The 15,191-nt window shown below is 38.9% G+C and overlaps 1 protein-coding gene across 1 annotated transcript in view; it reads left to right on the top strand.

The window, feature by feature from the left end:
- SPEF2 (sperm flagellar 2) overlaps window positions 1-15,191 on the top strand; it is a 171,862-nt gene that overhangs the window by 49,941 nt on the left and 106,730 nt on the right. The window contains exons 10-11 of the mRNA XM_033421276.2: window positions 12,940-13,159; window positions 15,035-15,183. Coding sequence (XP_033277167.2) covers window positions 12,940-13,159; window positions 15,035-15,183 — 369 coding nt within the window. The remainder of the gene's footprint in view (window positions 1-12,939; window positions 13,160-15,034; window positions 15,184-15,191) is intronic.

The raw sequence follows: 15,191 nt of genomic DNA, 5'->3' as shown, positions 1-15,191 counted from the left end.
CAAGAAATTATAAACATTTTTTTAGGAGTACGTGGACGTCTGGTAATGCAGTTTATTTTGTTTATGGCCTTTGCTGTTGTCCTAGAAGTGAATATTACCTTAGGATTTCTGATATGTGTTTATATGCTGTGTTCATTTTGACTACATGATGGAAAATATACCATATACAGGTGTTAGCATATACTGTAAACTATCCTATTATCATTCCCTATTATTAGAGCTTTTGTCTCTTCAGATACTTGTTAAATGTTTTGCATTTAAGTAAAAAATAAATGTTTCAACTTGAAAAATACATTATCTGGCTTAAATAGTCTTTCACAACAGGCAGAGGATCAACACATCTGGCTTAATAAACGTGGAACAGTTTTAGCAAAGTGCTAACTTTGCTCAGGATTTTTAATCCGTCAATCAAACACGTAGCTTAGAAATTGATCTTCAAAAAGTTTACATTCTTAGCATATTTTATTAATGCCTATACCCACCATCAGTGTAGAACTGATGCTTTCTGGTTTTGAGATCATACTTTTAAAGCTCTGTTAGAGTAAGCTATCATGTTTAAAAATTTTAAATATCACACCTAGAAACTGGCATAAAAACAAAATTTTGCTTATGTCCATGTCATATATCTGTCAATAATGTAACATTATTTCCTAATCATCATACTCTTTTTATAGACTGGCTACATGTGAGAGAGCTGTAGCCCAGGAATGGTGTGGCCAAAAATATCATTTATCTCTCCTAAGAAGGAGGCAGAAACAGCATCATGGAGCAGCCAGACACTACTGGGATTCCCAGCCAACCACCATAGGATAACAAGGAGTTGTTTAATAGAGAGTGGGGAGGAGTCCCGAAATGCTATGGACCACCGGCAGCAGGCTAAGCCAGGAGCCCAGCTGCTCCAGTTCAGCTAACAGCATACCCCCCACATAGCAGGCACTGGTTCTCAGTTATGCAGTGGACTCCTCCTGGTAAACCCCAGACTCCCCCAAATGCAAATCCTTTCCATGATTCTTCCTGGCAAATGACTCACAATTCCATAGTATTTTATTTTAACATAAGTTGCTTATTAGCAGCTATCTACTGAATGAGTTTGAGATACTAAAATGGGGTGTTCATAAACTAAAATTAGCTCATGGCCACAGTTTCCTGCTGGTGCAGATTTTTCTAAGAAGTCCATGCCACGAAGCACTTGGCAATTTGCAGGGCTCTACTGCGCATGCTCACGAACAGGTTGTAGTTGGAATTCCTACAATTTGGAGGAAGGATGTTTTGTGTCCAGCACATCATCCGTGTTGTCTGAAGCTGGTCATAGTTTTTAATTGCTGTTATTTTTGTTTTTAATGAAAATTACTTCTGAAGTTAATGATCACTTGAGTTTGCTGTGGTTGTTGGGCTAATCCTACAGTGTGTGTTGAAACGCACGTTTTTATCAGCCACACTTTTGGCTTATGATTTTCCCTTAACTAGACTTTAAGATGTAATTGTATATGTTATGGTTTAACATTCATACTCTTATCACTACAGCAGATGTATACCTACCCATCCCCAAATTTACTTATAGAATGACATTTATCATCACGAGGTCTTTTTCCAGTGGGGAATAAGAATGTGGGGCTAAATGCACCATTGGGTAGTTTGTCTTCCTATGTAGGTCTCATCTGACTTGTTTGACCTAAAGACACTATCCAGATACTATCTTCTTCTTCCTCTCCAATCCCAGCCTTTGGCGTTGATCCAGTGGCTTTGTAGACTTGACATCTGACAGTGGACTCTCCAGCCTAGCTCTTGCCTTGCTCCCTGGCTTCCCAATGAATGACCCAAATTTTCATGGTTTAGTATTTAATCAGTTCCCTGTGGGCAGAATATCAGTTTGAAGCCTATATCACTCAAGTGATATCACTGGATAACTGACCCAAGCACAGTGATAGATTTTAGTAGATGAGTCTTAAGGTCATGTGAATAGATCATCTTATTTTTTTTGTGGCTGTTATCGTTGTTGTTTTTGTTGTGTGTGTGTGTTTAAAGATACCCATTGTATTAGCTCAAGCTACCATAAGAAAACACTGTAGACTGGGTGGCTTCAACAATAGGAATTTATTTCTCACAGTTCTAGGAAATCCAAGATCAAGGTCCCAGCTGATTTAGTTCCCCAGTGAGGACTCTCTTCCTGAATTACAAACGGCCACCTTCTTGTCATGTCCTCACATAGAGAAGAAAGAAAGAGAACTTTGATCTCTCTTCTTCTTCTTAAAAGGACGCTAATCCTGTCATGGTGCCTCCACCCTCATAACCTCATCTAAACCTAACTACCTCCCAAAGGCCCCACCTCCAAATACCATCACAGTGGGGGTTAGGGCCTCAATAAATGACTTTTGGAGAGACACAATTCAGTCTATGACATATGTGCTTATTCAGGACACATAAAATGTCGCAAAGTGCAAACTTACTACTCAGGCAAGGAACCCCTAATTTCAAATGAAATTTTTTTTTCATGGCCTCTTTTGTGCCCTGCTAAGAAATCTTAATGACTTACTTTTTGACTGTGAATTTATGATGGTTATATCTTTTATTTTCAGATATGCAGGAATATATGTGACTGTTAAGTAGGTGGAGTAAGCACTTGCTTACATGAAGGGAGTTGAGATTTTCCATCAGGCCATTCTGCTTTAAAACTCCTGCCTGCCATTGTACCTGATGGCCCACATTATCATGTGGGCTAAAGACATGGATGGAGACATCAGAGGCATCTGCTAAAATACAAACATTTTCCAAGATAGGTAACAAAACCATTATCAGCCTCCAAAATAGGAGCTAAGAAAGAAGTTTGACACTGAAAGGAATGTTCCCAGGTTCGTCCTATGCATTCATTGCTGAAACTTTCCTGTCCCTTTGATTACATTTTTGACTCAGGCTCTCACTAAATTTCTCCTCTAATGGTAAGGCTTTCTCAGGTTAGACCTCATTGTGTGTCTGTGTCTTGGTGGAATCACCATTATGCCCTACAATACTGATTAATGGTTATCAAGCATAGTGATACTAACTCACAAAGCAAAATGTCACTATATTAGTCTTCAAAGGGAGCTATAGCTGCCCCAGGCCCAAGGGTGTCTTCTAACTGTTGTGGGCCAAGGACTTCAGATGGCTGGAGTAGGCTTGGCAGAGGTCTGGGGCTGTGTCTATCGGGTATGTGTCTTGTGTAATAGAAGGGAAGCCTGGGTCATGGGAAGGGTATTTGGCTTCAAATTACTAGAATTGAAGACAAGCTGAGTTCATTAGAAAACCATGGTAGGAATAGTTGAATTAAGGTGTCAGGTTCAAGGCGTTAGGCCAGAATTGAGAAATGGTTTGCAGAGTTAAAGAACTGGCACCCAGATAGAAGTGGAATGGAAAGACGAGTGAGAAGGACATAGCCAACGAGAAGATCCCTGGGTGACTGATGTGAATGAGACTAGAGTAAACATTCACCACTCATTTTTGCTTGCTCTAGATCACATAGAATAGGGAGAATCTAATTCTCTCCCAGGCTCCCTCTCATCTGGGACCAGGCAAGACAGAGAGTGGTCAAGTCTTCCCTGGGTTTCCTGCCACAAGGTTCATCCTTTACCTACTTGGACAACTGTGGAAGCCAGCTTCTGTACCTCAAGTCCAGCTTCTCTTCAATTGCTCAGACTTCCCATCTAGTGTTTTAGAGCTAGCTCTGGGGATCTGAACACTAAAGCTATGTCTTGGCAGATAAATATGGCAAGAATACGTTGGGGTTGGTAACCACAAGAAACTTGAGTGGATCCACTTTGAATTTTGGTGTTGGGCAGATGTGTTGGGCTGAGAACTGGAGAAACTCCCATCCAGAAGACCCCGTACCCTACCACTCCTGTCCAGTACCCAGAGAGTCTGTCAGCCATATTCTTTAGCACATTGGCCCTAGAGTAGTCTTTCATATATTGATCAATGTCATTTCTAAGCTGTTTTGGGGTGCTCTACACCTCTTTGAGGTATCAATCTTAGCAGTGAAACAATGAAAATAGAGAGAGTGACAGTGGTCATTATTATGAGAGAGGGTATTCTGTGTGGAAAAATGTGTGAATTTTGCTGTGACAAGATAGTTAGACCAAGGCACAGTGTCTCCATGCTTTGTGACATTTAAGAAATTTTAACCAAGCCTATCTGACTGTCCTTGGCTGGGCAGTGGCAACAGATAGGTGAATTTGGATGTAGAAGTCTCTGGAAAAGTTCTTTCTGTGGTCCACAAGACCACAGAAATTAGTAAAAAAGTGATCTTGAGGGAGACTACCACCTCCCTGATGATGAACAGAGCGTAGTTTGAGCATCTAAGGAATGAGATTATTGTTTTCATAAGGATAGCCACTACCACCAGAATTGTTTATGGCACAAGGAGAGATGGGATATAAAGTCCAGTGTGATGCTGTCCCAAGGGTACTAGGGCATCAGGAGAAATTCAGTAGCCTTAGTCTTAATTTGTTGTAGACCCAGGCAATTCTGCTTTGAAAAGCACTGGGCTAGCTGCACAGCTGCTGCAGCTCCCAGTGCGCCATGATCAATGCCTTGGAGGGCCATGTGGCATTCCAGGACAGAGAATGGTACCAGGAGTAGGAGCCCATCATTTGGCGACAAGTAAGCTACTCCTCCACATGATCTCAGTGGGTCGCTTTGCGTGTGTCGAATCAGAGTGCTAAGCAGAAGCCCCTGCCCACTGTTTGCATCTGATTTGTCCTTGAATTTCAGCAGCACTGAAATGTAAGTTTTCAGGACAGAGGATCTCTCAGAGTGGCTTAGTCTCAGTTACTCCTGGTAATCAAACCTGTAAGACAAAGTATCAGCCCAGTGATTCTAGCTGGCTGGCTTACAAGTAATCAGTAGCTCGGAATTTTGGAAAAAGAAACCTGCCATTGCTCACAACAGCTGAGCTTTCTGAACTTCTGGACTTGTTAGAAGCTAGAGTTACTGGATTGCATAGGGGGGTGCCAGGCTCCCTCAAGTGTGGGCCTGTAGGCTTTGACAGTGATCTTTGTCACATTCTAACTAACTGACCATGGCCAATTTGAATTTCCCTCCAAAAATAACCACAAGGGAGATGGAGTCTGTTGTCCTGGGTCTTCTTTTGTGACAGACTAGAATTAAATATGTCTGTTCCCATAGTATTCAATCAGGGCAGACTGGGGAAGCTACTGCTGGGACAGAAGTGAGCAAGCTGCTGAATGAAAGCCATTATTGGACTAGGACCGTTCTTCAGATTTCCTGATGAGAATTAACCATGGGATCAACCTATAGAAAGGCATTGGCTACTCACAGTGCTGCTTCTAGCCCGAACAGTCTTCAGCTGAGCACGGCAGGTGAAGTAGTGATAACATCTGCCTTTCCCTCGTTACCATGGGCGACGCTTGCACTTCCTGGCCATAGATAAGATGTGGTCCACACTCAGCACTCTAGTGCAGAGGCATGCCTCCTCTCTGCAGATGCACCTACCAGACCAATGTCAGTGAGAACTGTACATCACCATGCCCCCGCCTTCTCTGGAAGCTGAAGGCCAAACTGTCTGGCAGGAAGGTGTGGCCAGGCAGCTGACCATACTCTGACCTGACTGGAGGTCAGGCAACTTGGAAAGGCTGCCAAACTCACTCAGCAGGGCCAGCTCATCTTTTCAAGTTGTTCTGAGGGCTTCTTGGAAATGGGTCCCGATAGAGAGCCCATTCCATGACAATTCTTTTATAAGAGGTCAGGATTGAGTTACATATCAGCTAACTCCCCATCCTCCTTTCCTCTTTGTCAGAGGCAGTAGAGGGCAGCATCCATCTTTCCATCAATCTTGCCAATCTTTGATAGGAACCTGCCTATCAAACAGGTCCCACACAGTGGTCAAGAAGCCCTGTAGGGCTGCCAGGTTACGTGAGCTGAACTCCCCATCAGGCAAGATATCCAACCATCCTTTCTTCTTCTCCTGAGAACCATGGATATTTGTGAGGAATTTTAACAGCTGAATTACAAATTTAAGCAGTTCCTCTAGATTCTCTCAGGGTTTTTGGGTGGTGGGAGGACAAAGAGCCTGGGAAGAGAAGGCAAAGAATAGAGGCTCCAAAAGCTACAAAGTTTTACCTCAGTACTTCCCTGGGAAGTTTGGTTTTTTCCTGAGTGCCAAATTCCCCAAGCACAGTAACTGGAATAGAGCCACTAGACTTTCCATGTTGCCATAATAATAGATGTGCTTCTGTATGTGATTCCTTCTGTTAGGAGACAGGACAGACCCCAACAAAATGTCAACCACGAGAGCTAGTTCCAGAGCTGGAACAAAGGTGGTCAAGATAATTTACCTGAAGTAGCCAGAAATGGGAAGAGGCAGAGGTGGGATCAAGCCAAGTCCTTTGAGCAAGTCAATGATCAAAGCTGAGCCTGGGTAAGAAACAGACTAGAAAGTGGAAACGAAGCCAGCAGGTTGGAAACTAGGCAGTACTGGAACAGGCCAGGACTCAGATGAAAGGCTGGGAAGTTAAGTAAGGAGGCCCTGGGCAATTGCCACAAACAGAGCTGGATTTTTTGCAGCTTATTTTTATTATCTGCCAGGCATGTGGTACACCTTTGGGTCAACGTAGTTTAGGAGACCCAGGACAAATATCCAGTTAGGGATATGAAAGTAACCAGGTCATAACAGCTTGCCATAGAGCAGACCTTACCTATCCATTCACGCAGCCTGCTCCTTACTCGCTCTGGACCCTGTTAAAATCTCTGGCAGAACTTCTTACAAGTCCCGATTAATAAATTATTTATAATTTAGTACATTTTAACTGATACGTTTTCTGCTGCCATAAAAAAGGATGGCTTGATTTAATAGAGAAGCTCTTTCAAAATCATACTACAAGCTGTTACTTCTAGAAATGCTTCCAGGGTTAGCTAATTTCATACATAGTGTGTGGATTCTTGCCTACTTCCATCTGTGAGGATGACACTTTCTGATCTTGTTCCTAGATTTTAGGTTGGGTTGTGCCTATCTTATTTGGAGAACTAAGTCATCTTTGTATTTAATCAAAATTAATAAAATGCAATATCCATGTGTTTACTCATTTATTCTGTTCACATATATTGAGCCTATACGGCTAATTGATTCAGTCAGTCAGTCAATAAATACTGAACAGCTACTATGTTCCAGCACTGTTCTGGCAACTAGGGATATAAAGTTGATTAAGATAGAGATCCTTCCCTCTTGGTGCTCACAATTTAGTGGGGATGAGAGAAAAACCATTTCAGAGCATGATATTAAGTATGGATAAACACGGAGGTTATGGGGGGGCCCATTAGAAGGGATGAGTTTCAACTGAATTGTGAAATATGAGTAGATGTCAGTTGGTTTAAAGGTATTAACTCAAAACTGACCTAATCCTATGAACTGTGAGCTTATACTTGTACTCTCTCCCTGTCTTTGTATTTTCTCCATGATTTCATTTAATTTCAAGCGTGTAGACAAAACTAAGCTCAGGAAGTATTTTTGGTGTCCTAACTAAGAGTCACCTGCCTCATCAGAATTTTTCAGTAACTGCTAAAGATATCACCTTGAGTATGTCCAAAAAACTTTAAAGAGAAATATGTAGATTTTCCAGTGAATTTAAATATTATAAGTGGACAATTGGGCAAATGTACCTGGTTAAGACATTTCCTGCCCAAGGCGTTTGGTCTTGAGTTAACAAATCCCCTCATCTCCCACTCACAAAAACTTTTCCTTTGGATACAATTTAGCTATTAGTTGATCTGTTTTCCAACAGGCCTGAAAATTTTATTTCATTTTGAGTAATAAAAATAATTGGTAATAGTTTTTAGAGACTTACATTATGAAAAACTTTTAAAAACAGGAATTGTACAAAGAACTATTTTCTAAGATACTATAAAATAAGCAAGCTAAACTAAGATCTAAATCACACACAATAAGATCTAAAAATATGACCTGGATCTTTAATTATTACCAATTATGAGAAATTTCACTGAGAATTGTATTATTATGTTAAAAATGTATTTGATAAGTAAATATCTACTCTGTACCTCTCTGGTTTGAGTCATCGTTAGTATAAAGTTAAACATTTACTCTTCCTATTTGCAAATATCTAAGAGATGAATCCAAGGTGGTACTTAAAGACATGAAATCAGAACTGAGGATTACTGATGTCTTGTCGAAGAAAAGATCCTTTATTTTTTATTTTTCAATCAATGGATTGAGACTAGATCATGAAATTAACTTATGGATCACTACCATTATTTATTTTAAAAAATGAAAACACAACAAAATAAGAGAAATACAATGAAACGCAATATAATAGAAAATAAAGCACATTACCAGGTAGTAAGGATGAGCATTTCATAAAACTTTTCCTTTTCTGTTCTATATATACCTGTATACAAATACTAGGTAACGATGCAAAAATGTATTTTTTATGGAAGGACCTGGTTAAAAAAAAATGTCTTAGAAGATGCAGTACAAGTGGAAATCGTGCAACAAGAGAAGCTGGGCAGGTTGAGGTACCCGCACAGGGGTTCAGACCAATAAATAATGGAGACGTCGGGTGAAGTGGTTGACCCAGAAGCCTTGAATGGCTAGAGAGAAGTCCATCATGATGAATATAAGTATAATGTCCCCTGGAACTTGAGGATTGGCGATAGCTACAACAACCCCTGAGGCTGCTACTACAAGCCTTAGTTGTATTTCAGGTATCACGAAGGGTCATCTCTTCCTCACTGCCTGCAGAGTGGTGTGCCAAGAGAAAGCCAGCCATGGGAAAAGCAGAATTAAGGTAGCTCCAATGTCTTGGTAAGCTGTACTCTAAAAGGGGCATAGCCTTGATCTGTGGAGTTGCTACCTGTGTTGTTTCTTGAAGTCAGTTTATCAGAAGCTTTCACCCTAAGTCCTTTGGCCATTGCGTCAATATAATCTGTCTGTTGTTGGGTTTTTTCATCTGTAAGTAAGAAGATTGCATTTCAGGAAAGCTCAAGGAAACTAGCAGGTGTCAAAAACAGTGTGTTTTATCCCCTAGGAGGTTCTTTCTCTGTCTCAGGAGAAAAGGCATTTGTCCTGTTTTTCCAAATGCATCAGTAATTGAATAGTGAAACACTTAGAGCCTACCAAACTGGGAATATCTGGGATACTTCAGGCCATGCAGGTGTTGATAAATTCTAGCAATCTATGAGGACAAACACTGGATCGTGTGTGTACTTTCAAATTAGTACCACCACTCTTCAAAAGCCACATTTGAATATCACTGCTAAATATCACTGGCATTGCCCAATGTTTTTTATTGAATGTTGTGCTAGTGACACTCAGACTTTATGGACTAGTGAATATCTCCCAAGGCCCAGATTCTGTCTATGTAAGTTGGTCAAAGTGAACCACATCTCCCCCTCTTTAAAGGGTAGATCAGAAAGCTGTATTTCCAATTTGAATCTTTAGAAGTGGCAAGAAATGAGAATGAGATGCATTTGCTTTGGTCCAGGGATAATCATGTGCAGGGAAATAATCAGAATCTGTTGCAAAAACCATTCAGCTCCACCAGAATCATTATCCAACCACTTGGGCAATGTTACGGGCAAGGAGGAATCTAGTGGACTGAACACGTGGACAATCTTAGGCTTGCCCTTGAAGTGTGCACTTCAGCCCACATTCAAGCACATTGGTTCCGAGCTGATGCTGTCTGTAAATACTCCTGATGCTTTTAGCCATGATTACTAACAAGAGGACCAAGGGTACTGACACATTAGGCCACAGGAAACAAAAAGGATTTGACAGGGTGGAAGTAACCAGAGTGGGAAGTCTGGGTAACCATGCGGTACCTACAACAGAATACAGGGAAGCATGTGAGTGTATTGGATCCAGCTTGGAAAACAGTGTTAGGCCCATGTAGTCTGTGAAGATGGGAAGAATAGGTGGATACCATGGTCTCAAGGATTCAGGATTCAGTTTCCAGAAAATTCAGTGTAGGTAAATTAATAAAAAACAGTACTGGTGAACAGGTTCTGACCAAAGGCAGAGGCTGTTTACTCTCTGTTGTATTTCATGATCTCTGTGTGTAGGTAGACAAGAATTCACAAAGACAGGTGGACTGTAGGTGATGGTGGACCTTATACCTTCTCAAAAATGCATACAGATGATATTTATGCAGGTACAATAAAAATATTAATATTAAAATAAAGAGATAATAATTATTTGTTATATATGCATGACAGTTATAGTAATCAAGGGCAAGTATCATGGAGCACATCTACACAGAAAATGTGTCTTAGTAAACTAATAGTTTGTACCAGGTGATACTTACCTGGTGTTGCCCACTCTGGGCATCGAAGTCTTGAAACTAATAGCCAGATGTCAATTTATAAGGAATAAGGAATAAGAATTATATACTTTATTTTATAATTTTATTTAATTTTGTCATATAATTAATGTAATTATATATAACAAACATATAAACTAATGATCTGGTAAAAATTTCTGGTTCCCTGACCTCCTTTTCCCTCATCATGTTCTTGTTCCAACCTGACATGTTTCCCTTTACTTATCCTTTATCTTTAGTCTTATTAGGAATTACACAACTGTATCTTTAAGGTGATGCTGTAAAATGTGTTCTACCAAATCCTCTATTTGTCCATCTCCACTGGTCAGGCTTCAGTCCTTTCCCCCACCTCAGCATTCAGTGCTCTTCACAGTCAACATTCTATCCCATTGTGTTTGTCCACATTCTACAACTAATCAGGAGTAGAATAGGGTTTTCTTCTGACCCCTTTGTGAGGAAGCGCACCTTTCTGATTGTGGCACAAGCTGGACGTGGCTTCTCTTTGGGCAGAAATGTGACTGCTGTCACCCCTCCTTCAGGGCACTACTATGTGCCTGCAGCAGCAGCCTGAGAACTTCTAGTTAAGCATTTAAAGTCAGTGGTCACATAGGCTACTTACCCAAGCCTTTCACTCAATCTTTACAACAACCCTGTGAGATAGATATTATTATCATACAAAGATGAGGGAATTGACAAGGGTGCAAAACAAGTTAAGTAGGAGAACTGTTATGGGAACCCAGGTCATCTGATTTAAGTCCTTCAGAATGAATTAAATGACTGCATAGCACAAAAATCATTAGAACATTCAAAACTTTCCACTTAAACTTGACCTTGGACTTATAGCCTTTATAATTTTAAAATAGCACAGTTTCTCTGGTTTCCATTTTTTATTTGGTTATTTTCTGATTGCCACATTACATAGAATAATTATCACTTGTCTAGTTAGAAGTATAAATGATTCCAATGAATGAAAGCAGAAACAAGTAATAAATCATAATAATCAATAATTATGCAAATCAATTCAGTATTTACCTAATTTTGAATAATGCATGTAATTATTATGCACAGAGTTGTTAGAAAAACCGAAGATATTAAACTAAAACAAAATAAATGTTATAAATAAAGGGTAGTTTGTATAGAAGTGACAAATATATGTATATACTAATAAATTCTACCAATTTAAAAGAAAAACCTATTATGAATACTTCTTTATTTATTTGTTTCAAAAAGTATTTCTTTATCTCTTGTGTTTTCATATCATAAATTCAGGCACCAAACCAGATAATACCAGTTGTAAAATAATCTAATTTTTTGTCTGCTAATGTGACATATAAATCTCACTAGGTACTAAATTCTTACACACACTTAGATCTGTTTCTAGAATTTATATTTTTGTGCACTGAACACCCTGTTTCTGCAAATCTTTCTTTTCATTACTTTGTTCTTAATAAGTGCTTTAATATCTGGTTAGGCAACACTCCCATATTACTTTTCCTTTTCAGTTTTTAAGTGAATGTTTTTATCTGTTACAATTCTTTTTCTGCTTCAACTTTAGAACCATTTTGGATATCATCCTGAAGGGAAACAAAAATGACACTTTTGTTTCATTTCATTAAGTCAGATTAATTTGGAGAAGAATTAAATGGCTTATAATATTGGACCTTCTTGACTTTCCCTTTATTCAAGTCATTTTTCTTACACTCCTCAGTAGAAATATGAGGCTGTTTATATATTGGCTCTCTCTTTATTTCTTGTCAATTCCAATGATTTTTGTCAAAGTTTCTAATTACAAACAAAAAAGTTGACTTATGCTCAGTAAGCAGAAAACACATTCAAAATATGTTGGGTAGTTTAGTGAATCAGTAGGTAGATTCAAGAACCAGGCTCAAGGTTAAACTTCCAAGGAAAATGATCAGAACCATCACAGCAAGTTCTGATGAGAAAACTGTCACTACCACGGAGCACTAGAGGTTCAGGTTGCAGCAGCTACCTCTGCACCAGGAACTCAACTGCTACTTCTAGGAACACTGCTGCTTTTTTTCTTTTTTTTTTTTTCTTAAATTTTGTTGAAGTATAGTTGATCTACAATGTTGTGTAAATTTCTGCTGTACAACAAAGTGATTCAGTTATACATGTATATATATACATTCTTTTTCATATCCTTTTCCATTATTGTTTATTACAGGATATTGAATATATTTCCCTGTGCTATACAGTAGGACCTTGTTGTTAATCCATCCTGTATGCTTAGTACTTGCATAGGGTAGCTGAATAACTCTTACTGTCTTTTATCTCTCTACTGATAATATCAATTTAAGTGTCTTATGCTCAACTTGCATTACAATTTGTTTCAACTCAATATGCCTACTTTCATAAACTGTTAAGTATTTTAGAGGCTTGTTTTTTTTTTTTACTTTAATATGGGAAGCTCATTTTTCACTGTCTAATATGAAAGTAATATTCATGTTATTACTCATTTATGTAATGTAATTATTTAAAGTATTGATTCACTTTTGTTTGCTATAATTTGTATTTACTTTCAATTTTCATATTTCCTACAGACTTAAATTCCACTTTTAAGAATATTTCTGTTTTGTTTGTTTCATTATTATTTTTGCAGAACATGGTTGGAGAATGGGCCTTACCAGAAGAAATGGTTGATAATTTACCACCCTCCAACAATTGTATATTGGGCCATGTGATTCACAGACTAATTGAAAGCTCTCTTCCTTCTCAAGTTGAATCAACAGTACCTGAGTTACCTTCATTTGTTATAAAAGGATGCGTGTTGGGGAAAACATTTAGTGGAAAAACTACTGCTCTAAAGTCTCTAGAGAAAAGTAAAATTTCTTTCTTGTTTGTGTTTTCTTCCTTTATTGGATTTTATTTGCAATGACTGTAGCTGCAAATGGCTATGTCTGTAGAAAACATACATGAGAATCTGCAAATATATTGGGAAATTCTGTCATCAAGAATTTTGTAATAAGGTGATCACATAATTTATTGTCCAAGTCAGACACTTTTAGGAGTAGAGAGTTATAAATTGGGACTGTCCCAGGGAAACCCGGATATATGAGCTTGCTATATAATTATGATGCACAGTATAAAGAGAAATAATGTCTTAAACTTTACTTAAACTTTCATCATGGATTTTACTTTACCAATAGATGAAGTAGGAAAGAAATAACTTGTCACAAATAGAAAAGAAATCATGACTTCCCTGGTGGCGCAGTGGTTAAGAATCCGCCTACCAATGCAGGGGACACGGGTTCGAGCCCTGGTCCGGGAAGGTCCCACATGCTGTGGAGCAACCAAGCCCATGTGCCACAACTACTGAGCCTGTGCTCTGGAGCCTGTGAGCCACAACCACTGAGCCCACGAGCCACAACTACTGAAGTCCACACGCCATGCTCTGCAGCAAGAGAAGCCACTGCAATGAGAAGCCCGGGAACCGCAAAGAAGCGTAGCCCCTGCTTGCCGCAACTAGAGAAAGCCCGCATGCAGCAACGAAGACCCTACACAGGCAAAAATAAATTAATTAATTAATTTTAAAAAAAGAAAGACAGGAAATCAACTTAAAATTATAAATGCTTTAATTCTTCACATTGATTGAGTTCTTTCCCTTTAATAAACTTTTGGCTTTTTATCTAGAAGTTCTTTCAGTTAGAAGTGAAATCATAGTTTTCCATCTATTTAATTAGTTTTTCTTCACTAATACTTACCTTTTACTGTTTTTACTGGAAAACTCAAATTTTTCACTGAGGCCAGTCTGTCTTGTAACAGTCCAAGGCAGAGAACAGTAAGTCATTATTGAGATGTTAAATAGACCTCTTTAAAAGGCAGCCTAACAAAAGCTCAGTGAGATGCCACTCCACAACCTGTAGGATGGGTATAATTTTTTAAAATTGGAAAAAAATTGTTGGTGAGGATATAAAGAAGTTGGAACTCTCATACATTGCTGGTGAGAATGTAAAATGGTGTAGCCACTATGGAAAGTAGTTGGTGATTCCTCATTAAGTTAAATAAAAAATTACCGTATGACCCCAGCAATTCCACCACTGGTGTATACCCAAAAGGACTGAAAAGAGGTGTTCAAAAAAAACCATATGCAGTAATGTTCATAGCAGCATTATTAATAATAGACAAAAGATGGAAACCATCCAAATGTTCATCACCTGCTGAACTGATAACAAGATGTGATATATCCATACAATGGAATATTATTCAGCCATAAAAGGAGTGAAGTACTCTATGTGCTGTGGATAGACTTTGAAAACATTATACTAAGTGAAAGAGTCGAACACAAAAGACCACATATTGTATGATTCCATGGATAAGAAACATCTAGAATGTACCAATCCATAGACAGAAAGCAAATTAGTTATTGGCAAGGGTAGGGAGGCAGGGAGTGACTGCTTAATGGATACAGGGTTTCCTTTGGGGTAATGAAAATTTTCTGGAAAAAGGTAGTGGTGATGATTGGACAACATTGTAATGACCTAAATATCACCGAATTGCGTCTTTTAGAACGGTTAAAATGGTTCATTTTATGTTATGTGAATTTTACCGCCATAGTAAAAAAACCCAGCTTGATCCAAAAAACATTGCTGGGGCACCCTGAACAGTGTACTCTAAGGGTGAAGCCAGCACAGAAGAACAATGATGTCAATTTCCTATTTGAAAAGTTATTAATAACATTGTCTTTTGTATTTTAGGCTTTCCTATTCAGGTACTTTCTATTGACACTCTCGTCCAAGAAGCGATCCAAGCATTTCACAACAATGAGAAGATCAGCGGAGCCCTTCAGAAAGCGGCCGAAGAAAAGGCTCCAACAGTTAGGCAAGAGAGTAGTAAAGAAAACCAGGCAAGTGA

Source organism: Orcinus orca, chromosome 3, assembly GCF_937001465.1.
Source record: "Orcinus orca chromosome 3, mOrcOrc1.1, whole genome shotgun sequence".
Classification (NCBI taxonomy): domain Eukaryota; kingdom Metazoa; phylum Chordata; class Mammalia; order Artiodactyla; family Delphinidae; genus Orcinus; species Orcinus orca.
Note: the sequence above shows the minus strand (reverse complement) of the source record. Positions and strands in the feature narration are given on the sequence as shown.